This window comes from Vanellus vanellus, assembly GCF_965231255.1.
Source record: "Vanellus vanellus genome assembly, chromosome: 7".
NCBI classification, from domain to species: domain Eukaryota; kingdom Metazoa; phylum Chordata; class Aves; order Charadriiformes; family Charadriidae; genus Vanellus; species Vanellus vanellus.
In genome coordinates, this window is record NC_138912.1 from 38,467,199 (window position 1) to 38,483,141 (window position 15,943).

General features: G+C 44.2%; 1 protein-coding gene across 1 annotated transcript; it reads left to right on the forward strand.

The window, feature by feature from the left end:
* Positions 1–5,864: 5,864 nt before the first annotated feature.
* NUDT13 (nudix hydrolase 13) lies at positions 5,865–11,318 on the forward strand. Its single transcript, XM_082486488.1, has 7 exons — positions 5,865–5,945; positions 6,577–6,684; positions 7,083–7,189; positions 8,106–8,231; positions 8,464–8,575; positions 9,214–9,368; positions 9,812–11,318. The coding sequence occupies exons 2-7, from the start codon at positions 6,579–6,581 to the stop codon at positions 10,004–10,006; spliced, it is 801 nt and encodes a 266-aa protein (XP_082342614.1). The 5' UTR covers positions 5,865–5,945; positions 6,577–6,578; the 3' UTR covers positions 10,007–11,318.
* The last annotated feature ends 4,625 nt before the right edge of the window (positions 11,319–15,943 follow it).

Genomic DNA, 15,943 nt, shown 5'->3' on the forward strand with positions numbered 1-15,943 from the left:
CTAATTAGATTTGATTAACCGGGTTCCTGCATGGGTTGGTACCTATCCCTTACACAGGCTAAAGCATCAGAACTTACCTAGTTCCTTGCAGCAGCCATACTCCAAGTCTTTGATCGTGCTTGTTGTCCTCTTTGAACCTTCTCCGCTTCTTCGGTATCCTTTTGGAGACAGCCAGCCACGACCTGCGTGCAGTGTTTTAAGACATAGGTGAATCATCTTGATATCATACCGAGTTAGCTCACAGTAGTGTTTAGGTTTTTTAAGTGTATTCACAACTTAGGTGTACCCTTCATGAGGAGAGGAAGCCTCATCTAGTTTCACACATGTTCCTCAAATGGTGCTTGTATGTCCATGCTTATCTGCTCCCAAAATGAAGTCATTACCCGCAGCCGAGAGGCTGAACCCTGTATCATCAGTTATTTTGTGCGGCGCAGCAAATTAATGCCAGAATTTGAGGATCTTCCCTAGCCAGCAGCAGCAGGGAGGGGGAAAAGACAAAACACACACCTGCTACCCCAACAAGCTGAAATGAGCAAATCCTGTTAAAAATGTCCCTCAGATATTAAGGGGTCTCCTCTACACCTGTGCAAGCAGAATGTAATCAGCAGTATCAAATTAGACAGTTTCTGTCTTCCAAGGTCCCCACCCTGAGTATGAGAAACTGTAGGAGTCCCTCGTATGCATAATATACACGACGAGTCTAACTTTAGGGCAAGGCCAGATTTGGATAGTTTGCATCTAAAATTTAATGATAGAGGGAAAGAGTACTCATTAACTTTCTCTATAAAGAAGTGGTTTGTCTTTCCTCGGTCTCTTCCTAAAAAATAAATGTGGGGGTTTTTTTTACCAAGAAGTTTCTTGTGGCTTGACCATGAGTTTTCAATGCAAGTTTGCTAGTTTTAGGTATTTAAAGCAATTAACAGTTGTTTTGCAAGGGCCAGCTGTTAGCAATTCTAATGCTTATTTCTGCTTATTGGGGGCAGCTGGAAAGACACAAACCAGAACAGCAAGAAAAAGCAAGATTACTAGTATAACCATTATTAGCCTACAATTACATTTTCCAGCCACCTCTTTGGCTTGAAAAATCTTTTACCAACTGCTAATACCAAAATGAGTATTTTACAAACCCAGATTTAAAAAAAAAAAATAAATCTTAGCAATACAGAACCAAAGATTTGCCTGTTTTGCAATCTTGTCCGTGTAAGAGCTCACCAGTGTGTGTTCCTACTGCTTGTGTCCTCCTTGCCTGCTCCTTATGTTTGCTCTTCTTGCATCAGGAGAGTCTCAGGGATTCACTTCCTCTGGTGGCCTGCCAAAGCTCAAATTAGTAAGCTACAGGAAGCTGTCAGAGATGCAGTTGTATGGCCCGGCCTCCACTTTGCTCGCAAGATTGCTTCTCGCACAGAGTACAGTATCTGCAGGGGACAAAGAACAGTTTTATAGATGCAATTCATACAACTCGGAGCCTGCCTCAAAAATAGTTGCAAAGAAGCAACTAGGCACTAAAGCGACAAGTGGTATTTGTGCTCCTTCAATTCAATAATTACATGAATAAATGACGAGAAAGCCTCTGTTATTTTCAAAATCATCTCCCCTGCTTATGTGCTGCAGAAATACTGGGTAATGTGCTATCACAAGCAGGTGTCCCTTCCAACCCCTATCATTCTGTGATTCTGTATGGACCCATGGAGAAGAGACAAGGATTCTCTCATACACTCATAGATAACAAGGAATAACAAGGACAAGGAATCTCTCATAGATAGGTCAGATCAGTCACAGAACTGACTCTGAACTCCTTTTCTCTGCATATCTTTGCACAGCACTGGACCCAGGTACACACGACTGGGCTAATCCATGATTTTTTTTCAACTGCGTATAGCAACAAGAGGCTATGACACTGCGCTGCCTTTGAAGAAGTCTTTACGATGCAGCATAGTGCTCTGGCTTTTACTCCTCCATGTGGATAGGGGTGCACTTACCAAATGACTGATTGCTCTGGGCTGAAGAAGGCTGAGACGCTGTCCCTAGATTTGAGGTCCAAAGTATCTCCTCCAACTGCTTGCCTCTAAAGCTAGCTCTTCTTGCAAGATCCATTTCTGGGGGCAGTTAGGGTCAATAAATCTGTTGGTTTCTTTTAACAGCAGGGTGGATATTTCCCTTAGAGATTATATTTCAATCCTTTATCTTATTAAGGGAAGATGTGTTTTGTCCATTAATCCAATTAGCCTAGTGGATTAATAAGATTGGGCTTGCTCTGTTTCAGGAAGCACACAAATAGCAGTCAGGCATAATTAAACATAAACTTGTAAGTAACGTTGGTAACAAGAGTGCTACTTCCCTGCATATTCAATTTATTATTTTTACAAGCTATGCTCTCAAATTACGTGACGTGAATTCTCGATTAGAATGTCTCAATTCATTACCAAAAAGCAAAAGGCTGCCCTGAAAACGTTTACTTTCATATGTTTATAAAATTCTCTTTGTGCTAAATATAGGCAGGTAGGTTCCAGCCCAGAATAATGTTTTCAGTACTTGAGAGGAATCTGTTTGTTCAGTTATAAAGGCACGAAAAATATTTGTCATTATTCTGACATCTGTCTTGGCAAAGCATGCTTTCTAATCAGAGCTATTCACTTGCAAATTTAGCTGCGGGTTTGGGTGCTTGAACGCTAAACAGCTCCCTCCTTTAGATATAGGCAGCCTCTTGGCATATTTTCTTGTTTGAGGACATATGGTCCTTAACTTTAAACAATGCTCTTATGTTACTGATACAAAAAACAGGGAAGCTTGGGAAAAAAAAAAAAAAAGGAAAAAAAAAAACAGAAAAAAGAGAAACTAAGAGGAACAAACTTCTCTGCTAAGAACAGCTCAAATTACTGCAGTAGCATTGTTCTCATAATAACTTCTGCTTGGCAAAATACAGCATATGGATTTCTGATAGAGTGGAGCAGGTGGGAGGAAAGAAGAAAAAAAAAGAAGTAAAAAAAAAAGTTTACTCTCAGGCAGCCTCACAGACTCCAGAAGTTAATAAAAATCCGGAGCAGAGAGAGTCAGCCATCGCGCTTTGCCCAGGGCTTGCGAGCAGCCTGCGCAGAACTACATTTCCCATCGCTCCCAGTGGGGGACAACCGGCTCAGCCCCAGTAGGACAGCTGTCCTGCTGTTTGCGGTGGGAGCCGTGCGTCCATCCGGGGTCAAGGTGGGACTCTCATCGCCGATCCCCGGTGCTGGAGGCAGCACTCCTTCTGCACAGAACGCAGTGAGTGGGGAAAAGGCGTGGGGTCGAGAGGCCGAGTCCTCTCTCCGGCCGGCTGCGCAGTGTAGCCGAGAGCCACAGGCGAGGCAGGGGAGTTTGGGCTGACTTCCTGACATCAAGTCTGTACTGAGTTTTCAGCGATCCTCACCAAAATCTGGTCCCTTCCAACTTGAGATACGGTTCCATGATTGTGGTTCCTAGGAAAGAAGGGGTTAAACGCCTGCATATGTCGTATTTTGTCCTGCCAGGTACAAGGCTCTTCCTCTTGTCCCCCAGCCGGTCACATCCCACTGCTCATTACAGAGCAAAGTGCAGAGCAGTTTGTAAACTCCTCGTTTCGGAGAGTTTTCACACGCCAGGCTATACGAGACACGGGGGTGGAGAAGCGACGGCCGCGTCATCGTCGCACCACAAAATTGTTTCCGACACGGTCTCCGCGACAGTTGCCGTCCTTGCACGTGTCTGCCCGACTGAGCCTGTCAGCAGCGTGCTGAGTTCCCGCTGCCAGGGCTGAAACGCCGAGCAGGGACGCCGAGGCTCTCCCCAGCAGGCTTGGCTTCCCGGGTCTCCCTGGGGATCATCCCAGCAAGGACCACCCTCAGCTGAGACAGTGGGAAAAAGGGATCCGGGGCAGAGATGTCAGGAGCTACAAGGCTACAGAAACTGCCTCCCCATACAGATAGGAGCCTCTGCTCAGGCACCGCTCAGGCGTGGGAGCCATCACTGACCTTTCCCGAAAGGAAGGACTCACAGCCTCTTCTTTGGCACCGCTTATCTGTAAATCGAAGCAAATGTAACTTCCTCCTTAAAGGGGCTTCGAGTTCTGTGGTTGAAAAGTGAAATATTCAAAATAGTTGTTTAAGGATTATGAATCACAGTTCATTTCTGTTTCAGATGAATGCTAGAGAGATGGTGGCGTTTCTGGCTATTTTCTGACATCCTGAAGCTGAGTTCAGACTGCAGTTTGTGACTGCCTGAGCTGAAAACGTGGTAGGATCCTTTGGCACAAAAAAACATTCATATCTGGAGGTGATCCAATTCAGCTGCAACTGCTGTCTCTCGTCTAACTTGGGGAATACTCCTCCGCAGCTGATATTTTGTCTTTCATTCTCTTCTGGCATCGGTGCCTTTCCCACAGATCTGCTGTGTGCTGCAATAGGCTGTTCCGTTGGATTGTGGCCATTACAACTGTGTAGGAAATAAACAAGAGAGCAGCCACCTTCACTGCTCTTTTCCCCAGGGATACCCGAGTTCAGGGCAGGAACATTTAATCCAGTGTTACAGCAATTTCTCTAAGACCTGTGCACACTCACAGATGGAAACAAACTGAGATATCTTTAAATAGTCTTTGAAATTGCCTGACACTGGGTTTGACGTATGACTAAGACCAAAGTGATCATTTTAGAAAGCAGACATCAGCACGCTGCAGACTCTGTGAGAGGGAGTTTTTTGGTAGCAGTGGGTTATTGCACCTTGTAAATCAAGATTAACTTTGCAGGGCCACTGCATTATATTCTGTGCTTCTCTTTTTAGGCAGAGACAGCTACCTATAGGCGTTGGTTATGGCTGCAATTTATCAAGCGGTGTACAGAAGAGCTTCCTCTCTCGTCTGCAGGTTACACTCTACCTATGTTAGAAAAATGAGGTAAGTTCCTATCCAATTCTCATGTGCAGTGAAAAGAACAGAGTTGGGCACTCCTGTGCCCACTGTCACAAGCAGCCCTACTTAAATCCAACCCGGGGGTTAATCTTTTAACAGCTCAGCAATAATATAGTAATGCTATGTGAGCTCTGTCAATGATAACAGTCAAAGCCTCTCCTCTCCCCTCCCTTCACCGCTGGTAAGAACTGGTTCTCTCAGGCTGAAGCTTTGTTAATGAGTGCCTATGCTGGCTATCCTAGCTAAAGATCTCTTAAAATACAAGGCAGGCTTGAAGTGATGCTACTCACCTCGTTTTAAATACTGCTTCAAACAGCCTGAAGGAAGCACATCCTGACACCCTGTTCCCAGTGACTGCTTTTCCTAACTCAGGCCACGGCCAGCTGAGTCTTTAGACTTCAGCTTGGTCTTTGCCCCTCACGTCAGTGTGACAGGCAGAACGTACCCTGCAGAAATGCATGTAGCCTGATGGGAAGCGTATTCAACACCTGAAGCGCTCAGCAGCCTTGCCCAGCAGGACTTGGAGCCATTCAGATTGTGGAGGTAAAAGGGAAGATCAAGGTTTCCTGCAGACAAGTGATCGTGTCTATAAAACAGATCTCTTGGATGAAGAGACTGGGTTACTGATCTCAGATGTCCGAGACTTGAGGTTGCTTGCGTGGTAGTAAGAATCGCAATATTTCCTGCCACATGGCACCTTCGCTAGAGGCTACAGCCCACCAAAGAGTAGACTTAGCCATCAAAGACTCTAGAAGCATGTGGAATACGTAAAATCTGTACTGTCCATTCAGCCCCAGGCTCTGTGCAAAATAAACACGTCCAAATAAGTGTGACACAGGTAGTCTGAACATGACCTGGAGTTCCTCTTCCTAATTCTTTTCTCACTACAGATACTTAAATGAGCTGAAGGAAGATGATAGCCTTTGCAGACAAGCCCAGACCTCAGGAACTTTCTACCTCTTTCACAACCTCTCTCCCTTCCTGCAGAAAGCTGGGAAGAAGTATTTAGTACCACAGCTCAGTGCAGCAGGTAAGCAGGTGTCTGGAAAGAAATACCTCCTGGATCACACATCTGAAATGATACGGAGTCATTTGCAATATGCAACCCCTTACATGGGGGTTGAAAATCTACCAAGCTGTGCAGGAACATCCTGCCATTTGTTAACAACCAAAGACTATGTAGAGTTAAAATCTTGGCACGCCCACACAAACTCACTCTCTTCACACACACGCAGTATCAGCACATATCTGATCTGTTTTGACACAATATGTTTTAAACGTGGGACCATCACCTTTTGAAGGGAAAGGGCTGGCAGGAAAACAAGCAAGGTCTAACTGACAAAGGTGATTTGGTGTAAGGCAGGAAAAGTTTTCTTTGAGAGAAAGGTTTTGGCTGGTGTAGGACAGAAACAGAATGGACAGCTGCTCCCCAAGCATTACAACATTGTCATCTTTAGCTTGACACGGTCAAAACTTCCAACAGCTAGGAGGAAAGCCAGACTTTTGGTCTCCATCTGGGTGGGTCTACTTGTCTGGTCCCCTCTCTCACGTGAGCACCTCACCTTGAGCCAAGATTGTGTGTGTTGAAGATCTGGAGAGCATGACAGTTGTATGAATTTGTTTACTAACAGCTTGTTCTTCCCCTCTCCCCTGCTGTTTAGAGATGAAAAGGATCCTGGAGAAATTCAAAGAGACTGAACAGTGGATAGAGAAGTCAGTGCTGATTGGTTGTTCGGATGAGCACGTACCACACTTTGCCCTGGATTTAGGTTAGGATAACTCCTCTCCCATCCATGTGAGCGTCATGTTTGATGCACTGAGATGAAGATGCTGCCGAGGCAGCATCCCTAGTCCTTGCTGGGTGAACATTTACTGCCAGAGAAGACTCAGTTGAGTCTGTAGGAGCTGTTGTGAGCGCATCGGGTCAGAGCTGCAGAACTGCACCGCTGTTCCCATGTGTGTATTAGTGAAGGTGGGCTGTTGGCAGGTCACTTAACATTTGGGAATGTTACCACTGATGTGATGTCACTTCCATGGGAACTTCCAGAAATTGTATACCGGAACAATGAAGGGCGTAAAGTTGGGATAACAACTGCAATTTAGGAGATCAAAGATTTTTGTTGTTGTCGTTTGTTGTTTGTTTGTTTTTTTTTTTTTTTTTAAACAGGAGCCTTGGAGAAATCAGTCATTGAGTCTGAACTCAAGGGATCATTTACTGACGTACGAAAGGCTCTCTTCGTAGTGGATGAGAGAGATTCTCCTTTGCTGGCTTCGGTATGGTACAGGATTTTTTACTTTAAGAAGCTGCGACTTCTAACATCAACCCTTTTCCTTGTCTCTCATATTGTTTTATGATTTAATACATATCGTGGAAGTACCTACCATACACTTTCAGTGACCTAGGTACAAACACACAGTAAATTATAGCAGTTTTCCCACATCTGTGATCCCAAAAGCAAGCTGCAATTGAAACAGAAATGGGCGAGTGGCTTAAAAATGACCGCAGTAATTAGCCATTTAGCATCAACCTGCTGTATGTCCAGCATGAAACACACTGATCTTATCAGTAGTCACAGCAATCACAGTTTGTCCTCAATTTAAGAACTATCAGGCATTAGTTTTCTGTAATCTTCTAGGCAAACTGAATGTCATGAACTAACTTAAAGATCTTCTCTCAGAGCTGCTCTTTTAAAACTACTCACTTATAAGCTGTTACTCTACAGTAAACTCTATGTTTGGAAGCCCTGAGAAAAGACCTGTGTGTGCAAATCAGCTGTCCTAAGCCATAAGTAGAAATAGCTCATGTTTCTTTTCCTGCTCTATAATGTTTGTGGTGTTTGGGCTATTTTTCAAGAAGGTATTCAGGGTTGGAGACTCCCTAGAATAGTTCAGTTCCCATTACTACTCCCATTATATCCCAATAAAGAACAGCTCTTCCCCACCTACCCCAAACATGCTCAGATTTGAATGTTAAAGCAAGAAGCATGAAACATCCACTGCGGAATCTGCCATTTTTCAAAGCAGTGCCCATACTTCATTTATCTTTCTGAGGTTTCCAAACATAATCAGAGTTTATCCACACAACCGCATGCTGGGGAGAAGACAGCAAAATACTATTCAGGGAGACTGCTCTGAATCATCTCTTTGGCCCAGCTATAAATAAGATTTGTTTCTCTCTTGGCGTTCGCAGGCTCAGTCCCTTCTCCGGTGGCACGATTCCCACCAGTACTGCAGCAAAACTGGGCAGCCCACTCAGAAAAATGTAGCTGGCAGTAAGCGTGTCTGCCATGCCAGCGGAATAACTTACTATCCACAGGTGAGCACCTGAACAGCAATGGTAAGCAACACAGGGGCTCTCTGGTGACACGCCAACGCTGCTGGGTCTCATGGAGGGGAACCTGTAAAAGGCAGCAGGAGTGCTTTGCATGTAGCTGGATGCTTTTTCTTTAGTGTTCATCCAGTGACCCTCAACCAGCTAGGAAAAGCAACAATTTGCACGTACTTGTTTGGTCTGAACTCCTTGCTTTGCTTCTTGATGCATTTTCTAGATGTCTCCAGTGGTTATCACCCTGGTGTCTGATGGGAGCCGGTGCCTCCTCGCACGACAGCCCTCGTTTCCCCAGGGGATGTACACTGCTCTGTCAGGCTTCTGTGACGTGGGTAAGGCAGTCTCTGATCCAGCGTGGTGGCCTCGGACATGCAGGGCGTGGGGGCAGAACATCAAGCAAAGGCCTGTTCACAGAGGAGGATGGAAACATCAGTGATAGCAGGGAAAAACATACTGGATCTAAACAGATCGGTGTTGCCATTCAGACAAAATTCAGAATAGCTGCATGTATCTGAAGAGAACAGGAATCATGGGTGTGTATCAGTTGCTCTAGTCCCTGATGGTAAATACAAGACTCCCCAGGTTAGAACCCCGGATACTTTTTTAGTCCATTTTGTGTCTAGTGCAGTCTGGCTTAGAAGAAAAACTACAGACCTCTTGTTACAGAAGGGAAAATGGCTTTAAAAGAAAATGATGACGAGAGGCAGCATTGTTCTGTCCACCAACTGTATATAGACAAAGCCAAAAATGTCTCTGATGCCTCTGTTTAAGGGAGGTAAGCATTGTTGATGAATTTAATTGAGCATCCTGCTGACAAGTGTTTCCAGGTCAGCACAGTCAGAGCTCCCGTGTGTGTGTGCATGAGCGGTCAGGGCTGGAACACCTCACAAATGAGTGTGCCTACATTTTCTTTGCCATGGTTTGCTGCCCTGAGGCCAGGTTGTCCTTACCTAACTTTGGTTGCTTCTAGGTGAAAATGTGGAGGAGACAGTCCGGCGCGAGGTGGCTGAAGAGGTGGGCCTGGAGGTGGAGTCACTCCGGTACTCAGCTTCTCAGCATTGGCCCTTTCCCAGCAGCTGCTTAATGATAGCTTGTCACGCGTTGGTGAGAGCACAGCAGGCTGAGGTGAGCAGATCCCGGTTCCCTGGCAAAATAATCATATTTTCTGCTGCAACGTGCCAGATTTTGCACAGGTCACTGTATATATACAAGCCCAGAGCCCAACACCCCTATATTTTTTCCTCCGAACTTTGCAGAGGAGGTACTCTTTAGTATTAATACTGTATTTGCTGTAGATCCTGCCATGTTAATTACTGTGCTCAGCCATGGCCAGTGCCATGATGAAATAGGGCTATCCGATTTGTGGCTTCCCTAAGGAAACCAAGACAAGAAAGCAGTGGTGGGTAGTAATGTCCTTTCCTGTATTGGCATCAACACTTAATTTGGGCATGGATAAAGCGCTCTGAGCATTCTAGCATAGGATCTTTGTGGGTGCAAGAACAAGCAAGGTACCGCTGGCCACATTTAAATCTGATTTAAGGAACTGGTACTCTCTGAATTCTTTCCAGATCAGTATGAACAGCCTGGAACTCGAGGAAGCCCGTTGGTTTGGCCTAGAGGAAATTGTGGATGGTCTCAAGAGAGACCACAGATCTTCAAAGCAAGACGATGGTAGTTTTTTACCCTGGTTCCCTCCCAAACAGGCCATTGCTCACCAGCTGATTTGTGAGTGGGTTAAGCAGCAGACTTCCCAGCCAGCTTAGGCATGACTTTGTCAAGTCTGTGATTCTACCAGAACTGTGAAAGCTGGATACAAAAGCTTCCAAAGTTACTGAAGGCAAAGGCTGTGGTACAGTGAGGGTAGCACCAGACTGATGGCAGTCTTAGATACATAGAACTACAAAGCCATTTCTAAACTGGTCATCCTCAGACATCACCTTTGAAGTCCCATGAGTTGCAGTAAATGTACAATAAATTTTTTAGTTCCAAAGCATCAAACTTATTGTGACCAGCTGCTGCTGTTGCCCAGCAAACAAGAGAACAGTGAGCCCCTGGCACCTATGTCCCATTTTCCTCCATTTTATCCATCTTGGATGGATATCAAACACACACTTTTTCCAGGAAAAAATAAAGGACAGTGGCACCTTTCAGTGTTTACATTTATATGGATCTGGAAGAACTATCAAAAAAACACAAGAAAAGCCACTGCCTGTATGCTCTCCCCTTCATCTGTTTCCCTTCCCATTCAATCTTCCAGTTTCATATAAAACATCCTTTTTTTTGTTTCTTTGTTTGTTTTTGGGTTTTTTTGTTGTTGTTGTTTTTTGCAAATGTTAAATGGGTTCCTACTTCACTGGTGTATCTGAGCAACTAAAAATATGTCTAGAGGCACCATTTTCTCCACCAGTGAGTGTTACTTCCACCCCAAGGAAGAGAGAACAGAGCTATCTGCTGGTAGAGAGTGGAAGAGCAAAACCTACAAATAAGCATACTAGAAGAACCCAGATAATGAAACGGTGAGAAGAACCACTGCAAGAAAGGACTGCACTTGCGACAGAGAAAAATCCTGAAAGGCACAACGCCTCTTACCCTGTGCCAAAAGTCTGTGGCTTGCCTGGACAGCTGGTCTCGTTTTACTGATGAAATGGTATCATTTCTCTGGAGGGAGAGCGACAAAGAGACAGTCTGGGCAAGGAAAGCTTAGTAAAAGAGACAGATGGAAGGATGTTTGATCTGCTGCCGATTCAGGCTGACGCTCCTTTCTCCCTACTTGGTCAGAGTTCAAATGCCGAGACTGCAAAGCCATCAGTACCGATATTTGAAGGGGGAACAGGAATGTATCACTGTCTGTCACTATTGGGATTCACTGTAGGTGAAAGACCTTTTGAGCAGTGGTAAAAGTCTGGAGTTGTGACACCTGAGCAGTAAGTAAAAAAAGGCCTCTTACACCATTGAGACATGCTTTTTTTCCTCAGAGTTAACTTTACTTTAGGAGGGTGGGAGGGGATTCGTTCAGGCCATGGTGGCATGTGCAAACACCTTTCCCACCCTCACTAACTCTCAGTCAATAAAACCCACGTGTCAGAGCACATCTTTCATGTTGGTGAACTCAATCTGTCAGTCATCCTGTAAGAATGTACTCTGGTACAGCCAAGGGCATTGCTTCCTCCCCTCCAGCCCAACCAGACACACCACAGGAGCCCACACACCACTGAACTTAACTGCAACACTCCTGCCTCCACCTTCCTTTGAAACACGTCTCGCTGCCTCTCTTGGTAGGAGTTCCTCCTGCTTTCTCTCCCATTGCACCATTTTAATTCCCCAGCATTCACCTCTTCCTCTCTCATCTCTGGAATCTGCCGTTTTCATTTTCAGCCTCCTTCCTTTCTCCCCCTTCTCTGCAGTAGAAGATAATGAAGAGTTAGATACCCGCCAGCAAGATATTCCTCTTTCCTACTTCTCACTGCCTTCCCAACTCACCCTCATGTAGTTCAGTAATGTGCCCCGAGTTTGCTTCTGGTGTACAACATCCAGCTCGATGTACTTGGTATTTTTTAATATCCACATATCATCTGTTCTCCCAGTGGCAGAAAAAGGACCAAGAAGTAAAAGCGGCAAAAAGTAGTACATATGAGTGAAAGGAGGAACAGCTGTATGACTTCTACAGTGATCTGAGCTTCATGTATTTTGGTTTTGTACTTTTACAGTACATATTCACAGTGTATGTCTTTGTCAAACCAGCTGCAGTGTGTGATCAGATTCAACATTAGAGAAAATTCACCTGTGTTTGGGAAACACTGGGTTACTCTGCTTATCAAATTAGGGGTTTTAACATCAACATGCAGGCTATCAGTGAGCTGGAACCGAAAGAGAGCAAGTACCCACTGACCCTGGCTCCTTCTGAACTGTCCCTTCTACGTTGCTGATAGAGACCTGCCTTGGCAGGGTGTCCCTTTGGGGTGAGGTGGGCACCACAGCAGAAGGCAGGCTGGTCACAGGAGCTGTGATCATTACTGCTGCCTCCTCGGCTCAATGCTCATGGGCCAGACACTGCCCAGGCTGAAGCTGCTCGATATCCACAGTCTTCAGGACAACTCTTAGGAGTTGCAGTCTGTCTAATACTCTGACTATACCAGGCTTCTTCATATTTCATCAGTTACTGCCTGTTTTCTACAAGAAGAAAGAGGAAAAGCAAAGCTATCTTCTCATTTGTTTGCTTCTGTGACTCACCTTTTAAAACACAGTTTTAAACGTTCCTTTTAATTATCAATAAGAAAAAAAGTCTTTTCAATCTACTGAAATACTTGGGTTTTGTAGAGCAAGAACAACTACAAGGCAATATTCCCATTACATCTTTTGAAGAGCCTTCAATTTTAAACTGTTTTATAAAATCCTTAATCTATACCCTTTTGACTTAGGTATGAAACAGTAATGGTGGTCTCTGTTCCTAATGTTAAGAAAGCAGGAGTGATTACAGGCAGTTATAGGGAATACACAGCTATGAACAGGACAGAAAAACAAGGTGAGAGGGACATTGTTCTTACTTGCACTTGCCTCAAATCTGGCTGAAGCCTGAATAATACCCACTGCAGTCAAGACAGAACATGCTCCATAAAGGCAGATGACCTGGAAAGAGAAACGGGCAATTCCTGACAGATGCTGCTTCAACAAAACACAGCAGGGCTTGTCCAGGTAAAAGATATCAGGCAGGCAAAAGGGATGTAGCAGCATATTTCTCTCCAAAACACATCCGTTAAATGAGTACTCTTTGGGGACACTTGGCTTGTATAAAATCACTTGTATAAATTCCACTGCTTTCAGAGACTGCAAAGGCTTGGGACTTACAGCAAGTAAGGCCAAAAAGCAGTCAGGCTGTGGCATTACAACCCAGTTGCTTACAAGTATTGCCAGCCCGCAGGATACACAGGCAGCTATAAAATAATAACATTCCTCTGATTAATCTGAAATAGCTTTTCGGAGAGCAATGCGGGCAGGTTCAGAGCAGCATTCCACCTACCTAGCAAAAGCAGCAGGGCATAAAAGTTATGTTTATCTCCAACAGGTGCCACCAGAGGATTAAAGTAACCAAACCACATGACACAACCTGTCCATCTCTGACTGAGGCAGCTTAGAAAAATCTTACCTGGAAATAGTGTGGGTTGAGAATTCACTTACACATGCACTCCCATCACCTTGGCCTGCTCCGCTGCTGCACGGAAAGGTCACATTTTCCTACCCAGAGGGGTACCCATCCATTGTGAACGGCAGAAAGCCTGACTTCAGCATTACAGGTCAAGGAGGAAGCTCTTACATCAAGACATTACTTCACCTTAAAACATGCTCTGAGACACAGTGGACACATGCTGAGTGTGATGTTTAGCCTGAGAGGACATGAGCACTTAATGGAACGCCCTGACAACGTGACCATGTTAAAGTCATTTTTCAGGTAATCATTTTTCAAGTAACCACGAGCAGTTCAACTCTGGCAGCTGCAAGGGACAGGTTGTCAGAACAACTTGTAATTACACAAATAACAATTCCCTTGCTTCAGTCTGAAGCGCTGCTGAAACAAATTCAGCAGCCCCAGCCTTCAGCTCCCATTTAAAACTTGTTCATTTTTCAACTTAGCAACAGATGGCGAGCAGCTGTGTAAGGGGAAAAAAAAAATACTGCCAGACATCATTCGTGCAACAACGCATACACCTGGGAACGACTGAGCACCACCAAACCTACTTCTGTTAAAAAAAAAAAAAGCCAAGTTGCCAGTCTGGAAATGGTGTGACTTGCATTTTCTTTAAGATCCACCAGTGGTATTTTGTAGACAATCAGATATACTCACTCAGTGATGTCCAGAATCAACATTACATGTAGAAAGTGAAGCTGGCATCAGCTGTCACAAACATGAGACAGATCACAGGAGCAGAAACACAAGGGTTCCCTGGCTCCCAATATTGGCACAGGAACAGAAAACACTGATACAACATCCTTCTCCACTGGTCCCTGTGCTCAACCGTACGTAGCATCTTTTTATATCGCATTCTTCACAAAACTTCACATCTAAAGAAAACACAGCTACAGAGAGAAATAGCAAAAGTTAGGAAGCAACGCAAGGAAAAGATTTTTCAATAAGATTTGAAGTGATTGGGGGGAAAAAAAGACTGATACACAGTACAGTCGTTCTAATGGCAGGAAATGCAAACAGAACAATTTCAGTTACTGGAAATATTGCAAAGGGACCCAGAAGATTTCCTAGTATATTAACAGAAGCAGAAAAAGAAGGAAGATGGGATTTGGGATAGGGACAGAAGCAAATTCACACATCACTTTATTAATAAAAGTCTAAGAATCTCAACAAGATCTCTTAAGGAATGAGAAGCTGAAAATTCATAAATGGTAAGGCGGACACTACAGTCGGGGTGCTAAATAACTGTGTGTTGGACTAGGACAAGAGCAGCTATACAGCTTTACCTATGAAATGCCGTTGACTGATTTGTAGAATAGGAGCAGAGCAAAAGGAAATAGATACCGCGCAAAATTCAGTAAGTGTGATCCATCTGAACAACAAAAACCTGGGAAGTTTTTATAAGTGAAAGAAAATATGTCTACAGTCACAAGGGGTACACAGTAGTGATCTGAGGAAATACGATAGTTAAATATGGCTGCTGTGAGTATGCAGCGTGGAGAACGCCTGGATTAAACTAGATAATATTCCAACACTATAACTGTATGGCCTTATAACTGCAGGTAAGGTTAATAACCCTCACCAACTGAAAAAAAAAAAAAAAAAAAAGATCTGGTCTGAACTGTTTTAGATTAACATCACTGCAGTCACTGGATATCATTACTCCTTTTTCCCCATCAAATTATAGTCTTTACTGGAAATATCTCATTTTCCGCCTCCTACCTTCAACAGTGGTCAAGTCACCTATGTATTTTTTTCTGAATAACCTGAGCGTTACCTTCACATCAGCTTTGCTCTTCACTTCCCATCCTTGCACGCTTGCAAAATTGTGAATATCCATCTGGGAGTGCTGACCCACTTAAGTACAGGCTCTATTCCAAACAGCAATCCACACTTTACACAGGAGTAACACATGATGTGATATTCTTCTGCCTCCATTAATTACGTCACTTCTTAGCTACAGTTTCACACCAGAAACCTGTAAGTTGTTCATGACATCCTTTTCCATGACACTGCACTCCACAAGACCGTTTTCTTGCCTGGAAGGATAGCCAGCACTGTGTATTCCTACATCTGCCTGTTGTTTTTGTCCTATTTCAACGGGACAAGTTGTTACTGTAAGAATTCAAACACAAGATAAACTGAATCATGACCACAACAGCAATCTCAGTTATTTGCCCCAAAAGCAGAGTTTTGCTATTGAATTAATTATCCACTATTGGCACCTGGAATCTGTAATAGGAGACCTTCTCCATCCTCATGAGGTGGTAATCAGGTTCCTGAGCTGGTGGCCAAAGAACACACTCAATGCACATCAACTAAAGTGATGTTTTAGGCCTCACACCCCTGACTTCTCGTATCGTTGCGCAATTAACTTTTCTCAATAGCTCTGTATTCTGCTGTTTAAGCTGAGAACCCCAACTGCCCTCCATGGTGATATAATCCTAAGGGAATAAACAATGTTGGAAAAAGAAATAAATTTCTATCTTAGACCTGCCAGAACAGATGCTCCTGTGTT

What these genes read in the sequence shown, in the direction of transcription:
- NUDT13 (XM_082486488.1), top strand. Translation starts at nt 6,579, where the DNA reads ATGAAAAGGATCCTGGAGAAATTCAAAGAGACTGAACAGTGGATAGAG. An exon ending in ATTCTCCTTTGCTGGCTTCG is followed by an intron (nt 7,190 to 8,105) that starts GTATGGTACAGG and finishes TGGCGTTCGCAG; the next exon opens with GCTCAGTCCCTTCTCCGGTG. An exon ending in TGAGAGCACAGCAGGCTGAG is followed by an intron (nt 9,369 to 9,811) that starts GTGAGCAGATCC and finishes AATTCTTTCCAG; the next exon opens with ATCAGTATGAACAGCCTGGA.